General features: G+C 37.8%; 2 protein-coding genes across 4 annotated transcripts in view; one reads left to right on the plus strand and one right to left on the minus strand.

Moving 5' to 3' along the window:
- Positions 1-852, minus strand: part of LOC113592070 (mucin-2-like) — a 37,545-nt gene extending 36,693 nt beyond the window's left edge. The window contains exon 1 of the mRNA XM_035523718.1: positions 777-852. Within this exon, the coding sequence (XP_035379611.1) occupies positions 777-852 (76 nt within the window). The remainder of the gene's footprint in view (positions 1-776) is intronic.
- A 6,049-nt stretch (positions 853-6,901) lies between these two features.
- On the plus strand, positions 6,902-20,536 carry saal1 (serum amyloid A-like 1). Of its 3 annotated transcripts, none has more exons than XM_035536494.1 (13): positions 6,902-6,932; positions 7,569-7,777; positions 8,232-8,333; positions 8,793-8,876; positions 9,345-9,424; positions 9,627-9,686; positions 9,948-10,063; positions 10,808-10,970; positions 11,123-11,205; positions 11,812-11,982; positions 12,078-12,274; positions 12,422-12,514; positions 18,780-20,536. In XM_035536494.1, exons 2-13 carry the CDS (start codon positions 7,655-7,657, stop codon positions 18,891-18,893), a joined length of 1,386 nt encoding a protein of 461 aa, XP_035392387.1. In that variant the 5' UTR covers positions 6,902-6,932; positions 7,569-7,654; the 3' UTR covers positions 18,894-20,536. The 3 variants fall into 3 exon arrangements, with proteins under 3 accessions (XP_035392387.1, XP_026877224.2, XP_026877225.2); XM_027021423.2 differs by lacking the exon at positions 6,902-6,932 and adding an exon at positions 6,939-7,101; XM_027021424.2 differs by lacking the exons at positions 6,902-6,932; positions 18,780-20,536 and adding exons at positions 6,939-7,101; positions 12,593-13,049.
- Positions 20,537-23,249: the final 2,713 nt, after the last annotated feature.

Here is a 23,249-nt window from a genome sequence, read left to right on the forward strand (position 1 = left end):
TTTATATGATTGCAGATTAATACAGAGTGTGATAATATGTTGTTTAATATCTTGTATATGACCTAAAGTCACTAATTGTTCTATGTTGCATTATTGTAATCTGGGTAGTTTTATCTCCTAAGAGCATGTATTAAGTAATACAGTGCATTTTCTTTTATTATAGTTTTTGTTAACCAACAATTTTGTACCATTTTTTTTTGTTCCTCACCTAAATACTATAACACAAAGTGGTAAGATAGCCACCATTGATCAAGCTTCATTTCTTAACACTGTGAACAACAGCTCTTTGAAGATTTTTTCTGAAGAGTAACAATAGTCTCGTCTTCATATTTTTCAGTAAACTATCAGCGGCATTTGTGATGTTTGTCCTTTGTGGTTCTACTATGATGTGAATATTAATTCATCAATTAGCTAACCTAGTTAATCTGTATTTGTGTTTTAAGGATTAGTTACTATATGTGAATATATCATTTTTTACATTATAATTATTTTCAGTCTAATATACTTATAATTAGAAGAATAACCCATATATTTTGGCTAATCATTTTGAAAAAGTATTGTTTCTACCATAATAAATGTAAAAGTAAATACTAACAGTGATTCGAAAAATCAAGGTGCACTTTCTACCACAAACATACCTGTAAACTATGTTGAATATTCTAAAACAAATATTCACATTTTATGTAAAATAATTTTTTTAAAAGACATACAAATACCAAAAGTATCTAATTAACTTGACACTATTAGTCCTGTTCAAAGTGTTTATCATCTCTTACCCCTAATAGCATTTGCCTGGAGGCCCCAGCTAAGAGCCAGGAGCAGTACACACAGTGCAGGTGTCCTCCACTCCATGGTGGGCTCGAGAGTGGGTCTGGGCACACTCTTCAGGTAAAGCGCACGTAGTGCTGGGTCAGTCCTCTCTCAGCCCCCTTATATTCCTCTTACTCACGTCTCACTATTTCCCTCCCTCTTTAGGAGGAACTTCCACTTTTATTGAGACATGACAAACAAAAGGCCAGTCTGGTATTTTAATGGTCCAGTATGTGTATGCTTGTGTGTACATGTACTTCATGCCTGTGTGTGTGGGCAGATATGCTTAGTGGACCCTGCATGGGTGCATGCACCCATCCCTATATTGCAGGGGCATATTCTTACTCCAACTGCAACCTCACTGAGGGGGAATGATTTAAGGCAGTGGTAATAACATAAGGTGATAGACCATAGAGTGGAAATGAAGCAGTGTATCCTGTCTGGTGTACTGCTCTTATATTCACTTCCTCCACTAAGAAGTGAGTTGGGGATAGTAGTCATTTTAAATAGTACACTGTGTGAACTTTGACATTACGGGAATTTTCTCACAAAATTGCTGGAAAACAAAAGGAGGCCCACAGCCTCTTTGCAATTTCTACATCCTACGTATATGAAAGAGCAAAAAAAAAAAAGTAACCTGATATAATATGGTGGGTCTAATTTTGTTGTTTACACCATTATTTGTAAATTAAATAATGAATCAAAACTGAAGACATTTAGAAATTGGCTTTAATAAATGTTTTTCATGTAAAAATAAATAATTTCATTCAATCATTCTGATGTTTAAAAAGTTCCTTGCAAATCACATAGCTTGATTTTTTTTAAGTAACGTTTATATACTTAACCTAATGTTTTTCTTGATTACTTCTACATTATCAATGTTAAGTCAAATATCTGACAAAGCTTGAAATATTATATTTTCAGTCATGTTTTTCAGATTCCAGAGAGAAAAATGGTAAAGAGATATACTTTATTGATGCATATCAACTATGTAAGATGAAAGTTCAGTTTATATGTAACATCCACTCATCTCCCCCTTTATTAGAAATATTTATTTGTTTGAAAACACCTAGTAGGTAAAGAGTTGGACACATTTGTTCATCTGTATCCCATGTTCAATATTTTTTAGACATCGTCCAACTTCTTAACACTGGTCAGTTTCTGAAAGACCACAGTTGGCTGTAATTTGTAGCAGCATGACACCCATTTCCATCCCACAATAGTATCACTGCTATGTTGAGAATGGTCCTACACCCAGACTGGTCAGCAGTGGTCTTGTGGTCAGAAACTGACCAGTGAAGAATAAGGTGGCAGTTGACTCACTAATTCATTGTAATAGATGGTAATATAGACATTAGTATCTGGAGTTCCTATTCAGTTTTGTGTGATATTACTGCTTTTTATTGAAGGTCTATACTATACTGCTGTTTATGTACTTTATGGCCATAATATCATTTGAGAAATAGGATATGGCCATAAATGTGTTAATCACAGGCAAACATTAGCGAACATAATTTTGGAGAACCAAAGCTATGTCATCACTGACCATGAATACACACTGATAGAACAGACAGCCATGCTGAGAGAGAATGAAACCACGCTATGTTTGTCTTTAGTCCTTCCTGTCTTCTATGGTGAAAAGAAGATTTGTCAGCTGACTTTTATATTTTAAAAGCATTATGGATTATTTTAGTTATTAAATGAAGTGATCCAGTGTTTGTCTGGATGGATTGGCATTTTTTATTATTATTGTTTAGACTAATCTAAGTATGTAAGAAGAGCAGGTAGTCACATATGCATATACAGGTTCACAGCCTTGGGCCTCATGCTATAACTTGTCATATGAACAGATTCATGTGAGTGTTTTACGAGAAATTGGAGCATCCACCAATTTTCTTGTATGTAGTGTATTCACTGGACCTTATGTACATGTCATGTATAGCACTTTACCAAAGAAAATCAATGAACATTCTAATGGATCGTGTTTATTTTAAAGAAAAAAAAACCTGAATTTCAATTTGGAAATTAAACTTGATGTATATGGTAAATACATTGTGACTATCTTCAAGAGTAGTATTTGACTTTATACACACCTATCCATGGCAATCTAAACATGACAGTCACTCTGCTCATCCCTGTAGCCCTGTGATGGTGCCCACAGCCAGACTACCCACTGACCTTACGTGCAGTGACAAATAAAGGTTCAGTTGAAATTCATTTTGTGTTCACTCTTGTTATGGTCCTGTACCACCTAGACTTTTTTCCTATACTTTTTTCAAAAGTATGAGAAATTTAAAAGAGGAATACAAACATTTTAGTATGAAACCTCTCATACTAACATGTCTATCTTAATTACAAATATACAGATTCATTTTCCATTATAAATTGACAGAACTGGCAGCTGTGCTGTATAACTGCTAATGCACATATATGAGATATTTGTTTTCAATTTATGTGTGTTGTAGAATTAATGTGAACAAAGAAGTTGTATGTTATGTTCTTATGTGGCAATGAGACAAATTCCTAATATGTGCAAATGTATATGGCAAATAAATTTGATTGCGATTTTATTACTGTCCTATTCTAATGTACATCCCCTCTCTTCTAATCACCAGCTAAGGTAGAACCTTTCTTTGAGCATACATTACAATACACTACAGGATAATATTTTGCTTAATATATGCACACTTACTCAAACTATAACTGTCCTCTAGGCTTTCATCGGAAGTCTGTTTCTGAGCCCAGGACCATAATGACTGGATATTTCTGGGTAATAGATGACTCATGATGACACTGGCACATGTAGCAAGAATGCGTGTTGGCTCATGAAAATCAATATCTAGGCCAGTGTATAATGGTATGCTTACAAAATGCACATATCAGATTCATCCTAGTCACCATCTTTAGTACAAGTTCCTCATTATACGCCAATATACACTGTGACTGTATTTATGTTACAGACTCTGTAAATATGTCCCCATCACATCTCTATTTCTGCTTAAGCCATAGCAAAATAAAGTCCAAAATTGAACCTTTGTGTTCATAGAAACGGAACCGTTTGCGTGTGATACACTGAAAGGACACCAGCATCCTCACAGATATGTGGGTGTGCCACTAGGCAATGGGTGCCAGCTGTCTCTGGCCAGGAGACAGGATACTCATTAAACATCTGAGTGTGTTAACATCCTGCTCCCGTACTCTCAGGAAGGCCTTCAAGATATCCTGCCCTGTCCTGCTGGCAATGTTTGTGACACACTCAACTCAAATACGCAATTGTTAGTTAGTAAACGTTATTTTCACTGACAAGCTATTTTCAAGAAACTTCTTGTAGGTATACTGACGCTATACAAGATTCCACTTTTTGTCATATACACTATTAAATGTCCTCTAGCCCTTCATCAATGTTTATTTTATGACTATAAATGGGGCTGTTGACTGGAAATATTTAGATAGCAGACAACTCTTAACTCTTAACCCAAAAGTAACACTGAGACATGTAAAAGGTCTTGATAAACATGTGCCAGCTCAACACTCACTTGCTAATGAGTTGAGAATAATAATCATTAGTGGTCCTGTGGTCAGATACTGACCAGTGATGAACAGCCAAATTGTGTATGCTGTTGTGATTGTACAATTTTAAAAACACATAGATTTACCTAATGAAGTGGTCAGTAAATGGAGATTCTGATGAAGTGCTGGAGATTATAGAACTTATTACAACTGATAATAACCACATGATTGGTCTTACTTCACATAATAAGGAACATATTATTATAACCTTGAATTTTTTTATTAGGCCACCATGCCTTGGGCTTCACTAAATATTGACCTGCCCATATAGGATTGGTGTCCAGATCACTCAGTGCTAGTCACCACCTTTAGTACAAATTCTGCATGCTCCAATATACACTTTACTGCCATCAGTTTACTGAGATTTGCATGAATAGAAAGATAGTTAAACAAATATGGTGTCTCAAATGGCCCAGAGGGGGAAATGCATAATGTATATATAAGGCATTGTGTGTATATAAAAATATCAAATCTATTGGTAAGTGATACTTTAAAAATATTTTTTGAAATAAAAAAGCCAAGCAATTCAAATTCATTTAATTTCCTATAATCTAAATATACTGTTGTAGCTATGGTTTCACACTGTTGAAAGCTGTCATGCATACATTTCAAACATCCTTGCTGTTCAAAAGCCCCTCCATAGACAAACAGATATATGACTGTGCCCTGGTATCACCTCCACCCTTGCCTGCTAGAGTCAAGCAAGAACGTTTATTGCCCAGAAGTGACAGCTGCTTTCTACCAAGTGTCCCTACCCAAGGTTGCTCATTCAAGGTATTGTGTTGGCAAAAGGAGGATGACAACATGGATCAATTCCTGTGTAAACTAATGTGTGAACTAATACTGTCTAGAGGTGTCATCCAAGAGGCTATTGACAGTGTTGCTTTTTCATAATACAAAGTGCACCTGTGTGTGGTTAGCTTTTGATCAGGTTCAGTGTTAACCTAGAATTACTTTATTGACCAGTTACTTTGGTACCTTGGAATGCGTCACTTTGCATATTTCATATCCTTAATTCAAACCCATGTGTAAAAGCAATATATTCCAAATATTAAAATTCATTGCTTCTGATTAAAATATATGTAAATAGTTTAAATTGACCCAATAAACCCAATATGCTACATATATCTGATACATATATCAAATATATGTGTATCACTAAAATCTATGTTTATATGTATGTCACTGAAATATATTTACAAATCTATGTTGCTAATATTTATGCACAAATATTCAGAAAATAAATATTAAAATATTTCGGAAAAATTAATATTAAGAGCAATGACTCAAGGACAACATAACAAATGGTAATAAATCAGTTGTTGTAGTATACATGTAACAGCTGCATCAGTACACAGCAAAATATGACAGGATGGAATGCTCCTTATGCAGTTTAGTTTCTAAATCTCGTTTCTACAGTTTTTGTGTTACAGCTGTTAAACTGTCCTTTTGACAGATTTTTATGAATTATCTTTGTTGCTTCTGATGGGAAAAAAAAGGAAACAAAAAATTGCATGCACACACACACACACACACACACACACACACACACAAAACAACAACAACAACAACCGCAGGCATTAGGGCAGTTATTTTCCGTGTATTGTAGTTTATTGTGTCAGTGTTGTATTAATATTATCACTATTACATTAGCATTGTTACTAGGGTGGCAGCTTTTCAACAAACCAAAACCAAACTCACTTGTTCCATTATACTCACCACTAATGTGCCTTCCACCTGTACTTTGCATATGACTTTGCCTACCACTTTTTATTGTATTAACATTGTCAGTGAACAAACCGAGCAATAAAATTGTACTGCTGGTTCAATCCACCCATTTGAAAGAACAACGCAAGAAAAGGACAAATGATAGTAACTTGTTAGTGACAACCTCCCCTATCCTCATTCCTACTTCTTGCAACTAAATTACTCCTATATACACACATGCCCTCCAACATCTACAAACACATAGTGTTTAGTTGCTAGGTTTACCTATTAAGTAGCTGTAATTTCTTGTTAATGTCTTAATGACTTGTCATATGTTGTCAAAACTGTTGTTGTTATTATATTAGTAGTAGTAGTAGTAGTAGTTGTAGTAGTAGTAGTAGTAGTAGTAGTAGTAGTAGTGATAGTGGCAGTGCTTTTTAAGTAAGTTAAAATGTAAACCTTTTTTAATGCTTTCACAATATTTAGTTTTGTACAGCCATGCCAATAAAGCCATCTTGACTCGACTTGAAAGTCAAAACCGTACACCCGGACATACATCATAAAAACCGGACTGTCCTGCAGAAAACTTATAATATTGATAAAATGATTTTTAAAAATGGTAACAACCTTAATTGTGACCGTTAGCACAGCTCTTCATCTTCTTATTTCTGTTAGTGATTTCCTCCTCACATTTCTTAGATCCAAATTGCCTGATGAACGGTAGGTGGCGAGATACATTGAGCTCCGAAAGGAAGAACTAGGCAGATCGCTTGCTAGCAAAGAAGCAGAAGCAGAAGAAGCAGAAGAAGAAGAAGCAGAAGCAGAAGAAGAAGAAGAAGAAGAAGGTAGTGGCGTAATCACCCGTGCGCGATTTACAAAGCTGAGTTCAGTACAGGCGCGTTTAAACAGGACTGGGTTTGTCCTGTTGGTATTGTCTTTTATTTAGAGTCTGTAACCATTTAATCTTGAATCATATCACTGAGTTTAAGAATTTTGGCACATCAATTTTAATGGGTGAGATAATCGTTAAATTTCAATACGAATCATGTTTCACTGTCTTTAATGAACTAGTTAGCTTAAGTTGGGTTAGCTGGCTAGCTAGCTAATACTGGTAGGATGCTGTCCTCGCTAACGTAACCTATTTAAGTCATCTATTAACATAAATGCGTTGAGCTGAGGGATACTTCATAAAACTGAATTTTGGGATAGTTTAAGTTCAAAGTGAAGACTGGCGTTACAAAGATAATCACCCGTTAAGGATGGAAAGAGTAACTGAAGGAATTATTAGAATAATGAGTTTTCATTCTAGGTTTAGATAGCAACCAGCTAGCCTAACCTAGCTAGTTGGAATTGAGTATTTTAAATTAGCATTAGCTAATTGGTCCAAATCGGCTGGTCGAAATTGCATACTGAACCTAAAGTGTTGATTTCAGGTACGCATAGCCAACGTTAACAGTTACATATTGTTACCGCATTTTAAGATCGTAACGAGAACTTCGCTGAAGAGGCGGATGACAATAGGTCCAGTCGATCATCATCGCCCCCCGATTCTCCGAATAGTCCCGAAATGGATCGTAACCCCTCGCCGCCTCCCGAGGGAGATGATGAGACTGCCGAAGAGGCTGATGCTATCGGAGAGACTGTGTACAGCAAGCACTGGCTCTTCAGTACCTTAACCCGCCTTATTCAGGTATCCGGGGATAAGTGGGACTTCCAGATACAGACAAAATCCTAACTGGACATAGTGATGGATAAACAGCAGAAGAGGGCAAAACTGATAGATGATAACAATCTCAACAGGAACATGAAAAGCTTGAGAAATACCAAAGGCTGAGGGAAGCTGGAAAAGATGTGGAAGATGAAGGCTACAATGATTCCTGTAGTAAGCACTAGGGGCTGTGACCCCCAAACTGGGAGAATGGTTCCAGCACCAGGGACAGGGACAACATCCGAGATCTCCGTTCAGAACAAACGAATAGCAAAAAATATAGCTGCTGTGCAATGCATGCCAGATACATAAAGTTCTCAGATTTGTGAATTATTTATTTCTGGATAAATTGTACCACAGCAAATCCATAACAAATCTATCTCTGGACAAATAGCACAAGGCTTTCATTTTATTTGGTCTGCTTGCCTCCCTATAGATGGTGACGGAGCATGAGTCACATCAGGGAGACAGTCTGGAAGAGCTCTCTGAAGAGCAAGAGAATGAGCTCTGTAAAGTCTGGGATATGGCCATGGACAAGGTTTAAATCATCACTACTTTACATTATGTATTCATTCAAACTATACCATGGAAGCTATGTATGCTATCCACGACTACCAAATGTATTTAATTTCCTTTCCCATTATTTCTGCATGTTCAGCAATGACCTGAATGAGTGCTTTTGTAGCCCTTAATGTGTCTCAAATCATATCTCTATCTGCATTAAGTAAACATAGTTCAGGAACAATACAGATAACAGACAAAATTGGCTCTGTAAAATTCTGGACTCTACATTTTTGTTGTCCACACAGTGTACAAGTTTCTGGTAACATCGAAGAGTTTTCACAGTTTAAACAGTTTGGACACATGGAAAGTATTTCTGGTCAAGCAAAGGCTTCAGTTAATAAGCCATTGGTATTTTCAGTACTTCAAACTTCATATTCTAATTTTGGTCCCTTCTGCCTTCGCTTTGTGTCTTGTACATGCATGTTGTCTTCAGGATGTGGCTGGTTTTCTGCAGGAGTTTAAAGCTCCAGATATCCTTCTGGGAGTGATCACCAAGTCTCATAGTCCACGACTTACTGTAAGTTACAATGTCACTTCTATCCTAAAATGTTTACAATTAAGTTTGACATTATGTTGTTCATAACTCTGACTACAGGATTTGAGATGCTGTGCAGTATTAAAATGATAATTGCACCTATTTTTAAATGACAGGGTGAACAGTAGTGAGTGTATTTTAGTACAAGGAGCAAAGTACTTCTCAGGCAAAAGAAACTCAGGCTGTAAAAATGTGTTTCATCCACAGAATATTTCTCATGACAAACCTCCAAGGTTTTTGTTAATAAAGGAAATGTGTGACTTGATAGATCACTCAACCGTGCTGTTCATTGTATTTGACTTTGATTTACAAATTCTTCCGTGGAAAGCAATGTCATGATTGTGGTTATATGCAACCAGGCCCATATTATATCCATTATCAGCTGCTTACACTGCTCTCAGTATTCACCCATCAAGAGCTGGTTATTCATTACCACTATCGCTGTTGCAGGAAATTTGTGTTGGAATTCTTGGAAATATGGCCTGTTTCCATGAAACCTGTGTGTCTTTGAGCCAGAATGCTGACCTAGGGTATGTAAACATTTTTTTTTTCCTTTTGGGCAATGTGGTAGTGTACTTTTTTTAATAAAAGATGCATAAATTGGCTCACATTAATAACTAGATCAACCACTTTGAGATATATTACTGTATATCATGATTATAAGAGTCATAAACATTGTTTTTCTTTCTTTCATTTTTTTCTGTTTTCCTTTATACATGTTTCCACACCTAGAGCTGTGTTGCTGTTGCTACTGGGTGACAATGACCCCCCCACGCTGCTGGAGACATGCAGGTAAGAAACCCAACCAATGCAGTCTGTAACACTTTGTAATGATATAGCTGACATTATTGAATTGAAGGGACCATAATGCATAAATCCAAACCTTAACTTATACCATTGAGCACATAATATAGCTACCTACCTCTAGCCTTAACCAAACAAAATGAGAGGCCTCATCCAGGTTGTTCTATCATCTAAACACTTTAGAAAGGGAAGTACTTTGCTGATTATGCAGTGGATGTTTCTATTGTCCTCATTTAATTTTCTTTTCAGGCTTCTGTTAACTTGTGTGTCCCAACCTGATGTTGCCCCCTTGTGGCTAGAGCGGATACAGCAGCAAACGGCCACATGCAGCAACCTGTGTTTCATAATGCGCAGTTCCACTAATGGTAAGTGAAGGACATTAAAGTCAAAGTCAGTGGCTACAAAATATCCAGTATGAGAAGAGGCCCTCAAAACATGTATTGGAACATGTTTTTGAGTTCGATTTTAATCTCCCAGAGTCAGAATAAATAAAGAAATATGAGATGTGCAAAGGCTGTATAGTCTTGGGAGGCTTATCTCCCTGTCAGAGGTGCAAAGGGTTCAGTCTGCCACTGCAGAGTAGATTCATTGTTTCAATGTGATTAATCAAAGTTGATGCAGGAGCCCTAGTACCTTTTCCTTTTTCCCCAAGAAAACAAAGCCAAGGTGTCATAAAAAAAATTATAATTTTTTAAAATTAGTGAGCTTGATTCTTTCAAAAGAACACTCTCATAAGCTAAAATCAGCACTTGTTTAAATTAGTCAATTAGCCAGAATAGTTAATAAACACTCAGGAATGATTTTATAAGGTGTCCATGCTCTAAGCTGTACCTCTAAGGCTGCACTTTACAGTCGGTAGTAACTTGTAATCCACCCGTGCTGGTACTGCAGTTGCCCTCTGATTGCCTGCATCAGAGTCTTGGACCCTCTCTGGTAAGGTATGTTTCTTTTGTAGGCCTCGTTCATTAGTGGCCTGATTTTGACATGAGGGCAGGTGTGGTGTTGGATGAATGATTTATATGTATATTGTAAATGCACTTGTAAAGCTGCTCCCCTCCCTCTACTCTTTCTTCCTCTCTGTCTCTCTGGCTCGCCATCTCTGTCTTTAGTGGAGTTGTTGATGAAGGTAGGGGAGCTGGTTGATAAGCTTCTAGATGAAGATGAGGAGTTGATGAAGAGCTGGCTATCTAGGCTGCCCAGTGAGAGTCACCAAGACAAGAACACGCACCAGGACATCACAGTGTCCCTGCTGGAGGCTGCTGTGCAGATCAGGTCAGACATGTTAAAGTGTGTTAGAGATGGAGGGTGATGGTACTTCTGTAGCTCACTGTATGTAATTCATGGCAACTGCAAATAAATCTGTGTGAAATGTTCATAACTGATGATTTCCTTAGAATTTGTGTATGGGTGGGTGTGGGTTTTAGAAAGGAAGGTCCAGAGGCTCTTGAGGCATATATGCATGCTCTTCAGCTCCTGACGACAGTAGACGAAGGCCTTCAGCATCTTGGTGAGACACACATGTCATTGTTATTATGATATATATGGTCAGGCAATGGAGATGGAATGATGTGGAATCATGATGTATTTTATATATCTCAACAGCTTCTGTAGTCTACAGTGGCAAGTATTGTATGTGACATCCCCTTACTACTTGAGCAGTAGCGAGAAAAGGCAGCCTAAATCCAATGAAGAGCTCTGGAAAGTGTTGAAAGAAGCCTGGTATAATATACCAGAAGCTTACTTCAGAAAAATTCAGGATAGTCTCACCAAAGGAGATGTGCTTAGCGTCAAGGGAGGTCACACTAAATGCTGACTTTTGCATGTAGAATTGTTTTTTTAAAATTTTGTCTACATATTTCCTGTATTTTCTGCTTTATCTTAGCAAAGAGAAATTGTATATGGTCATTATACCATTGCTAAAACAACCAGTCTATGACTTTTGCACAGTACTGCATATATAAACTTGGGTATATAAATTATCTAAACAGTTTGCTTTTCATGCTTAGTGTTGTGTTACGTGTGTCTTGTGTATAGAAAGCAGATGGAACATTTGTTGATATGACATGTTTTAAGTGAACCTCGTGTGTGCATTCATTTCTGTGTGTGCATGCAGTGTCAGATGGAGGGTCTGGCATGCCATTATGGACCTTTGTGTGTGAAGTTGTTTGTGAGGACCTGTGCCAGCCAGATGACCCTCCCCTCATCCTGCAGGAGCAGAAGGCTCTCTTGGCCCCAGCACTGGCCTTGCTCTCTGCCTTACACACTAGTCTGCAGATAGACATTAGTGAGGATACGCACACATCTCCTCCACTCCAAACTCATGCCACGTACCTGGGCCCAGTCTGGTTTGTAAAGAAGCATGTATTGTGTTTGCTGCAGGTTTGTCTTTGGTAGGGAGCCTTCTTCGCATCCTATACTTTTATGCTGAGAACCAGCGGAACTGTTGGGACAGGGTGTCAGAGCAAAGACAGACAGGAGAAAACAGAAGGGACGAGGCGGAGAGAGACATTCAGACCCAGGCTGTGGTTGAGATAGCAGGAGAGTTGCTTTCTGCTGTCCTCACATGTATGCCCAGAGTAAGACTGCCACACAGGCACAGAAGGCTTTATGAGCTCATAGGCACAAATTCCTCGATCCACTTGCTCCAGTTATATTCACCAATCATTTATATTTTCACGATGAAGCGAACTTTATAAAACAACTTGCACCTCGGTGTTCCATAGGATGCTGTGTCAGACCTGATGAAAGATGACCACCTAACTGATAAGATCTGGGTGGCTGCTTTAAAGAATCTGCTGCCAGAGTACATTACTGCGGTAAGTTTTTGTTCTGTTCCCCCTTGACCCTGACCCCTGAATATATTCAAAACACATACTACCTTTCTTTGTCTCTAGGTGCAGTGTTTTTTGTCAACACTAGAAAAGGTAGAACCCAACTTGGCAGGCATTCTAAAGCAGGAGTGTTCCATACCATCTGAACCAGTCACAACTAAACTAGACTAGATCGAGTAGGACCAACATAAAATGGAATGGACTCTTTAAGTTCAAGTCATAACAAGATGACCCAGAAAGCCATTTGTGTAGTCCCAGAGAAGCCATTTGTATCTCTGGCTTGGAGAGGAAGAACTTTTCTCTGACATGGCACTTTTGTGACTTTCTGTGGTGATTTATGCCATACAAAGATGAGAATGGACTCTATGGTAGGTACCCTGTTGTGTTATGGGCTCTTCTTTGATTCAAACTGAAAATTGTGTGTGTGTGTGTGTGTGTGTGTGTGTGTGTGTGTGTGTGTGAGAGGGAGAGAGACTTTGTAATACAATTAAGATTTTTATAAAAACAACTTTGTTACTGACTTATGTATTACAGTTACTTGCTTATTACTAGACACATTGGACATATTTCCTTCTTCAAATTCTTCAGAATTATCTGAATTGAATGTCATTACCTCTGACATCTAACAGAGCAGCTCTTGCACTTCTACTCAGTGAAGTGATTCCCATCCTCAACTATATTCAAGGCTGCCTAATATGTTTTACCCCTGGCCTAGGAGCACACCAGCAACCCATGGACTTTATGGGGGATGGTTGATATGAAAATGTATTTATTTACAGTGGAGCTTTAAAGTTTGTGAACCCTTTAGCTGTTTCTATATTTCCTAGATAGATTTGTCCTAAAACTTCTGATTGTCCTAAATTTGTCTTTAAACAAGTCCTAAAAGTAGATAGAGAACCATATCAAACAAATTAGAAATGTTGTTTATTTATTTATTTATTGAGGAAAATTATGTAATACATATATGAGAGTGGCAAAAGTATGTGAACCTTTGCTTTGAATATCTGGTATGATACTCAAAGTATCTGAGCATCTAGTGTGAAACCCATTGTGCAGCAGTATCTGCAACTAACCATTTGCAGTAATTTGATTATTCCTGCACAATGCCTGGGAGGGAATTTTAGCCCATTCCTCTTTCTAAAACAGCTTCAACTCCATTATATTGGTGTTTCCACCCATGAAGTGCTTGCTTAAGGTCCTTCCACAGCATTTCTTTTGGACCAAGGTCAGGACTTTGACATTCCAGAACCTTCTTTAGCCTGTTTTGCTAGAGCGACTTGGGTGCTTAGGGTTGTTGCCTTGCTGCATGACCCATATTCTCTTGAGATTCAGCTCATAGGTAGATGGCTTGATATTTTCCTTTAGAATTTGCTGGTTTCATTTAGAATTCATTGTTCCATCAGTGACGGCAAGCCGTTCTGGCCTAGATGCAGCAAAATGGGCCCAAACCATAATGGTACCACCACTATACTTCATAGAAGTGATGAGGTTTTTATGCTGGAATGCAGTGTTTTCCTCTCTCCAAACATAACACTTCCCATTTAAACCAAAAAGATCCATTTTGGTCTCATTTGTCCACAAAACATTGTTCTAATAGCCTTCTGGCTTGCAACCCTGCCATGCACACCATTGTTGTTCAGCGTTCTCCCGATAGTGGATTCAGGAACATTAACCTCAGCCAATGTGTCAAAGGCCTTTAGTTGCTTAGAAGTTAACTTGGGTTCCTATTTGACCTCGCTGACTATTACAGACCTTGCTCTTGGTGTGATCTTCATTGGTCTACCACTCCTGGGGAGGGTAATGGTGGTTTGGAATTTCCTCCCTTTTGTACACAGTCTTTCTGACTACGGATTGGTGGAATCCAAACTATAGGGATGGATTTTTAACCTTTTCTAGCCTGATGGGCATCAACAACACTGAGGTCCTCAAAAATCTCCTTTGTTCATTCCACAATACACTTCCACAAACATGTTGTGAATATCAGACTTTGCTAGGTTCCAGTTCTTTAAATAAAGCAGGGTGTCTGCTTACACCTGATTGTCATCCCACTGATTGACAACACCTGACTCAGATTTCTTCTTCAAATCATCTTCTACTCCTAAAAGTTCACATACTTTTCCCCACTCACAAATATGTAATATTACATAATTTTCCTCAAAAAATAAATGACAGCGTCTAATATTCTTGTCTCATTTGCTTGATTTGATTCTCTTTATCTACTTTTAGGACTTGTGTGACAGTCTGGTGAAGTTTTAGGTCAAACATATCTACAAATATAGAAACCTAAAGGGTTTGCAAACTTTCAAGCACCACTGTATCCATTTTCTGCTTTTTGTGATTGGATATGATGCAGTCACAATTTTAAAACAATCATGGGCAAATGTGAATTTTGCTATACAAATTAAATGCATGTAAACTTGAGAAACAGAGAATTGACAAGTTGCTACAAAACATACAAGATGCTTAATTCAATGCCTCACATTAAAGCAGCTGCTGATTAACACAAATCTCACTCTTTTTTTTTTATTTAATCATTTTTGTTTTTGCTGTTTACTTCAAGCAGCATAGATTGGTTAACTGCCCCTATGTACTTTAAAATGTTATCTGAAGTCCCTTGGGTGATAAAGAGCAAGCTACTTTTTTTTATAGGAGATGATAAGAATGGAAAAAAATTAATTTGCTTACCATAACAATGAAAATTCAGATCCTGAAACATAATGTGTAAAACACAATTGAAATTTTCGCAATGTTAAAAATACACAATACATAACAGCTTAGACATGGCTAGTAAGAGATGATTAGTGGTAACAGTACAGGTCATATTTTCAGAACTTTGTCTACTATCCCAAGCATCTGACTGGCCAATGAGGGAAACTGGAAGCGCTGACAAACTCATCACTTTCCTCTTTACACTGTTATCAACAACAAAGTACAACTCCAGTGTTTATCCTCAGCTTCCTATTTTGTGATTTCTCACGGTAACCAATTTCTCATTGTAACCATGTGTCAATGAACCTGACATCTGTGTATATGTAAATCTTTTGAAGTCATATCTGAATATGTAATTTGCCCATTAGTTTGATTAGCCTCTGTGGGACCTTTATCATCAAACATGCATTGTCTTAACAATACTGCTACAGTCACCCCCTAAATCATCTAAAATCTATAGGACAATTAAAGAGCATACATAGTTTGTTGTAAAAGGTACTTTATCTTCAGTAGCATAGCTGATGCTATGTTGTAGCAGTAAATGACTGATCTTTATAGGGAACACGTCTATCAATCATTTCAGGTTTTAGTTTCTTGATTTTGTACAATACTTGTGGAAAAGTGTAATTTATGACTTATTTAAATACATAATTTAGGTATGTGTGTTGAGCAAGTTTATTGCTGTCTTCACTGGAAAGTGTCAGTGCTTTTATACATTTTGGGGGGGGCAGCTTCGCCCCAACATTGTTGCCTAACTGTTCCAGTAGCTTTTCACTTTTCAGTACATCCTTTGCCTGTGCAAAGCTGTGTGGTTTTATGGCCTTATCTCTTTAGCATATAGCTGTGTGTTTGAAACCCTCCATCCACGTCTACATAATAAATATAAAACTGTAAAATAGATTAATTCAGACAACAATCATTAAATCTTTTGCCTATTAAACCTTCAAATTCAAAAAGGTTGGTAATTTATGCTATGTGATACATACTGAGATGTATCCCATCACCATGACAATTGAGAGTAAGATTTTAACTGAATATTAAAGCTTCAGTCCATACATAAAAATTCTAAATGCATATTAAAGTATGAAGGAACTTTTTTATATTTATGTTTTCACATGAAGTATAGTTTTTATTTTATTTAACTTCTCTTTGGCCAGGGTAGTCATATTGAAATTGATGTCACTTTTTTATGTGAGCCTTGGCCAAGACAGCAGCATATAATGTCACATAAAAACTAAAAGAATATTATAACAAAGGAAGGGGAGCCACCTATTAATAACAAGCAAGCTGTAATTTAAAAAAAAAATGCAACAGTTAAATTAATATCAGCCAAAGAATGTCAAATGTTTCAAATGTCATTTACCTGCTTAAAAATTGGAGATGCACTGTAAGTGTGCTTTACCATATTTAGACCACATTCTTGGGTCGTCAAATTGAATATAATTATTAGAATGTAAATTATTTGCTATTGAAAATACAGACAAATATGAAAGCTGACCAATAATGGCTCTGTACATAAATGTTACTCTATTTGTCCTTGTACTGACAGTTTGAATGACTGAATGACTACCATTTCTTATTTATCTACTGAATCATAATTAGAATCCAAAGAATCCAAGGTTGCTTTTGAAGCAGGCATAATATGTCACTATATAATTAGTGAACAAGTAGCTTCAGCTAGTTTCTTTCTTGCCTGTTGAGGAAAGCCATAGCTGTTTCTACAATAAACCCAAATTGGTGGAGAATAACATGCAGTCTGTTTTCTGATCCTTAAGAGCTTAGATTTTGATGAACAGAGTTATTTCTGATCTAAATCTAAGCTCTGCTGCGAAGCAATACATAATGGTTTCATTTGCATACCCAATATCTGTTACTTAAATAAGGCATTGTCAGAGAGCCCAATCCTTGGTAATTGAAGCAATAAAAAAGATTTTACACTGTCAAAGTATTTTGATAAATCTAATAATAAACACATGATTTCCTACTATCAAGAGAATTATGCCAGCAGGTAATACTATATTTGTTTTTCCTAGAAACCTGATTGAAAGGAATTCAAAATGCTATTGCTAATTTTAACTGATCATTCACCAATGTAATTTAGACAGTGCTGACAGTTTTTACACTGGGTGATAACTGTCTAATTTTATGGATCTCCTTTCAGCAGTGGCAAAACTAGAGTAAATTTCCAGACCTGTAGTTCTGCATTCTGCCCCAGTGAGAAGTTTAAAATATAAGTAGCACTTGTTAATTAGCTAGGACACAACCTGCTCTGCATAACATCCAATCACAAAGCAAAATGCAAATGCGTATGTAAATTTGACCTGGCTTAACCCCCCCACAGGAAACCATCGTACACAAGATCTGCACACTTCCCTCTTAGTGCATTACGTCAGTAAGAATATAACAGCTTTTTAATTAATGGTTTGGATTGATATGCAGAACAGCAAATGGCTTGATTATCATGGAAATGCTGTATGTAGAAGGAAGAGTTGAGAGGCTACACAGTGAAGGCTACATTTTAGCAAAGCAACAGTGAAAATGTGATGTTGCTCCTTTTAGAGTATTACATGTATTAGAGGTGCAGTGGTGGTCTAATCTGTGTGATTATCTATTGGAGTTAGATTAAAAAGGCCAGGGGTAAATGTGCTTGTTGTAGTTGACTCCCTTGTGTGCATCATAATACATCCCCAGACAAGTGAAATCGTTGGCCTTGTGAGTGATGGGCACATTTATAAGTCCTCAATTCATGAAAAGTGACCAGGATCTTAGGGCATAATTAGACCTAGATGTAGAAATGAAATGCAGAATTGTGATGGCTGTTTTGGTCAGTTGTCAGTCTTTGTTGTCCTGTTTACCTGATGATATAGGAACTGTCCTTAAATTGTGTTCATATACAACATTAAAAATAGGATGTGTATAGGAAGTGTATTTGTTTCCCATGAGACATTTCAGAGGGTGGCACAAGTGTCATTGCTAAGCAGAATATTTCTCATGCAGTCAAGTTAACATTTAGCTCCCGCATGGCAAACATCAGAAAAAAACTATGTAAAATCAGACCTGTGTTGCCTAAAGATCATTTTTGTTTGTTGGTATGTTTCCGCTGTTTTCTGTCAGTATATTTGCATTCAATGCAGCAGCAATTCAGTGAAATCTCAGTCCTCTCAATACATGTACTGTGAGGATCTGTTTTGCATCTCGTCAGTGCAACACTTGAACAAAATTAAAAACATACTTATATTACTTGAGTTAGCCAACTGTAAGGCTTTATGGTGAACAAGCTAATACAATAATACCTAGAAAAATTTTTAACAACTAAGAATAGTCTTTAAAAGCCCTTGAGTACTGACAATGAGGCTACTGAACTATGTGGGTATGCGCGACTGTGAAAGATTGTCTACATGTAGTTTGTCACGTAGAATATTCCTCTCCCCTCTTTCTTACTTACTCACACACTACCTTATACTGTTTTTCTCTCCCACCTGTCTCATTAAAGTCTGTGAAACTCACTCTAATCAGGGTCCCTTTATGTAATTTCCTGTAGCCGGAGCTTCTCTATCTCCTGTCAACAGCAGCACAATGGAAGTTTCCCCTCACCCTCTCTACATCCACCATCAGTAAACCCTTCTGGTCCTGTTGGCCCAGAATAGACTGCTGACGCCATCACACCTTTGATGACTCCAATGAAGGCTTGTCCTCACCATCATACATCTTTTTCATGTTTGTTTTCCCATTTTCATTCAGTTTTTCCTTTAGCTGACTGATATAACATAGAAAAAGAAGAGACCTTTCTTTGTGCTGGTAAATGGCACTGGTCATCTTGATGGCTATTACTAATGACAGACTGCATGTTGAAGCATTAATCTAATCTGACAAATCGTTTGAAAGTGTATAAAGTTGTGTTTTCAAGGCCCGATTGAATGGGTTAGGGGTCAGTGTTGATGGCATTTGCATGAAAATTGTATCATACTCAAATTGCAAAATTGCAATACAAGGAGGCAGCATATGTCACTGTTTTGTGTGTGCACAACTGGAGTATGGTAAATGGCTGATTGTGTATAAAGGAAGTGAATTAAGTAGTACTATGGCATATTTTATGGCCATACGTTGCACTGGCACTGTTTACTCTATTTCCAAACTGATCACTCAAGTTATGCATGTGTGGGCATGCATGTATTTGCTTGCATATGTGTAAGTCCTCTGAAATAAGAGAACCTGGGACAAATTACATGTAGGTGTATGTCTTTGGTGAGCTTTGTTTCCTTTTCCCCTATAAATACGTACACACACATGCAAACTTCAAATGCTGAATATGGTTTCTGTAATGCATTGTAAGTGAATAGTTAGACACCATTATAGACCATATAGGTGTAATTACTGCTTTTAGGTAGGACCATATTGCCCTGCTGCTGGTCAAGCTCTATCTTGCTACAAGGATATCTTCATAAAACATGACATGGAATCAACTCTAGCACACTCATTCATGGTCACATTGTGTTCACTGAGCAAATTTGCACACTTTTGCTGCAGGTTTCAGCGAGTTCCCCAGTTCTCATGTGTTCCCGCTTGTCCACCCTGTGTGCTGCCTGTGTAATGAAGTGAGTCTGTAATGAGATGAGTGGGCACCGCTGAGCTCACAGCCAGTGCTGCTCTTTCTCCATAGCAGCTGAGAGCCTCTTGAGCACGAGCCACACAAAGGGCCAGAGCCTGCATAATGCCAGCCTGCCCTGCCTTTAATTACCGCTCAGCTCCTTTTGTGTGTCCAGAGAGGGAAATACAACTGAGCTAATGCTGTGTCGGCTTATAAAATGTACTAGTCTTATTGAAATTATATTCCATATACTACATACATTATGTAGATGATTGATATCTTTATATTTAAATAAATGTTTCACACATTCAGGCTTTGGATTCAGATTAAATTCAAAATACAGGATCCAAATACATCTCTGTTTTTTATTGACGTCATACGTTGCAAATGCCACTGACTAGACTTTTTTGGCAACAATCTACATTTTATGGTGTTAAATATTTCTACCATGTACCCTAATAATACATACATAAACACTTGGACTAGACCTCAAATACTGTCTTATAATTCACAAGTGCAGAGTGAATCTCTTGTGTCTTTGTAGGTTAAAATTTACAGATCACGGAATCAATTGGGTCACGTTAAAGTGCATAGAGAACAATGAACTGAATAAATTTAATTAGAAATTAATGTCTATGGTAGTTATGTCATTCAAGCATTCAATATTGTGTGCGATTGCTTTTTAAATATTTAAATGATTCACATATTCATGCTTTGTGTTTGTATTCTTTTTGTGTGGGTATGTTTGAACAGAATTAATAATTGATACATCCTAGTCATCTTACAGTACATCAGCCCGAGTCATGATGCATTACCCTTTGAAGTAAGCAAAACTAAATGATGGACAAACACACAGTGTATTTCTCCCATTCAAAGCTCAGAACTGAACAGTCATAGGTTTGTATTGACTCCGGACAATCCACATAGTTTCTGTTTCCCCAACACTGTGTTGTAGCTAGCAGCATTGAAACTAATTATTCAAAGGGTCACAGAGCACATCAAACTGATGAGAGCTCAAACTGATGAGACCAGTCTATGACATACCTCCTTAATGATCAGAACTGTGTGTGTGTATGAGCTGTTGACAAAGGCCATGGTTTTGGATCTCTTATAGCCCTCTATCACACAAATATTAAAAATGACTAGAAGCAGCTAACTTGTCATGCCTGAGAATGTAAAGCATCATGATTCCTCTGTCTTAAAGATTTTACTGTGTTTTTTCTGGTTGCTTCCACCGGAGGTCACGTGTCCGTGGGATGTAGGTAATCTCACAGTGACTGATCAGCATCCAGCAAAGCAACTAGCACCTACTCTATAAATCCAGTGCATGCAATGGGTGAGGATTTTTTAAAACCTTTTTCTCCTCATTTAGAGTAGATAGGAAAGCCTGAGCTCTGTCGTAATGATCACAGTGACGCAATAAAAACCCTTATTAAGGACCGGCAGTAGATGTGGCCTGGTGTTTCTCTGGTCCATTACCAAATTACGTCATTCTTCCCTCCAGATCCCTGGGGATACTGCTTTGATCCTCTTTACCCTCCCCATACAGGCCCCTCAGCTGTTCTCTCATGCTGATGTGAGTTTGTTTGTCTTTCCCCAGGTGAGTTTCATTATTGTTACTTAGTTTACACATTTCCACCCACGGCCCATCCACCCTAATAAACATACACACTTGTAGCAGCATTTCCTAACACCATCACACTGGGAGTTTTGGGGACAGAAATAAATGTTAAGACAGTTCCTACAATGAAAATATGTAATGGTAGGGCTTAAACATAATAAAAATGTGTTGGTCCATCTTATTACACTTTGTGATTTAAATGTGGATTTTTATTAATAACTCTTGCCCCAATTTGTGGTGTCAGTGAATCAGAGATCAATTATACAGTCACCAAATGCCAAGCTTTGGTCTAAGCAACTCTTGTGTTACCACTGCAATGTTTCTAAGAGAAACAGAATCTACCTAACTAGCAGGACGTTACCCCAGTCTGTCTAGTGTAAGTCTGGTATCCAGTCACAGGAGCTGAATGCCAGACTGTAAGGATTGTACTTCCCAAATTTAATCAGAATGTGTCCTGTCCCATGAGAGCAGACAATACCCTGAATCATGTTTACAATAATGTTACTGAAGCATACAGGGCCATGTCCCCTCCAAACCTCAGGCAAATCCTGCTCCTAATCTCCAAATACATCCTCATCATCAAACATGAATTCTTGTGAAGACTGTAAAAAGTGTGGCTAGATGGAACATACTCTTCTCCACAGTACCTTTTTGAACACACAGACCAGAACACATTTGCCTCCAAAGCCATCCTGGATTCCCACATGTACATTAATACCTACACCAACTCTGGTCTAGCCCACATCATCAGCTGTGTTGATAACCACCACCAATCACCATAAAGAGTATTAAGACATTCTAAAAAGCTTTGGATTAACAAAGAGGTTCTTCTTCAGGGGCAGCCAGAAAAGGGGAAATTGGAGAGCCAAATATAATTACAAATTAAAGATTGAGGACAACTTCAGTAATTCTGACTCTCAGTGTATGTGGTGTAGTATTCAAACTCTTAACTACATACCAAGCAGCAATTCACCTTCAATCACTGACCCCTCCCTACTTGATGAGCTAGGGTTAGGGTTAGGTTTAGGGTTAGGGTTTCTATGCTTGCTTTGACCAGAGTAACACAGAACATCCCATCAAATCAGCACTCCAACCACCCTATGACCTGTTACTCACACCCTCCATCAGTGATGTCTCCTCCACCTTGAGTATAGTGATTGCGTGGAATACTGCTCACCCTGATGGCATCCCGGACCGGGTGTTTTGAGTGTGTGCTGGTGTTTAGAGTCTGTGCTGAACAGCTGGCTGGGATTTTCACAGACATTTTGAACCTGTACCTTGCCAAAGCAGTCGTTCTCACATGCTTAAAGACAGTGACTGTTGTACCACTTCTGGAACATTTTTCTGTCACTATCCTGAATGACTTCTGTCCTGTTGCCCTCTCCTTGTCCTCTTTTTTCTGAAATTGGACCCTGGAATTTCTTACTAAAAGACCAGCCTGTTAGGCTTGAAGCCACACCTCCTCCAGTGAGAGCATACTGACCAAATGGATCACAGTGTGATATGGCCACTGCTTAGTCTCTAACCAGAAGACACTTCAGGGGCTGATGAAAATCCCCCAACACATCACTGGTACCCAGCTACCCTCTGTTGTGGACATTCATCAGAAACACTGCCAATAGATCATGAAAAGCATCATTTAAGGATATTTTCACTCAATCTGCACACCATTCGGTCTCTTTCCTTATTGATTACTTTATCTGGTTACCTTATTCCTTCTGTACTTTTAGCCTATTATTTATATCTACATATAAATTATATGTAACACTTTCTCTACTATCATTCCATTTTGCATTATGACT

Source organism: Electrophorus electricus, chromosome 2 (genome assembly GCF_013358815.1).
Source record: "Electrophorus electricus isolate fEleEle1 chromosome 2, fEleEle1.pri, whole genome shotgun sequence".
NCBI lineage: Eukaryota > Metazoa > Chordata > Actinopteri > Gymnotiformes > Gymnotidae > Electrophorus > Electrophorus electricus.

Bases quoted from the DNA above. Each gene is read 5' to 3' on its own strand.
- saal1 (XM_027021423.2), top strand. The intron at 7,778-8,231 runs GTATCCGGGGAT...GCCTCCCTATAG, and splicing joins CCTTAACCCGCCTTATTCAG to ATGGTGACGGAGCATGAGTC. The intron at 10,971-11,122 runs GTCAGACATGTT...TGTGGGTTTTAG, and splicing joins GAGGCTGCTGTGCAGATCAG to AAAGGAAGGTCCAGAGGCTC.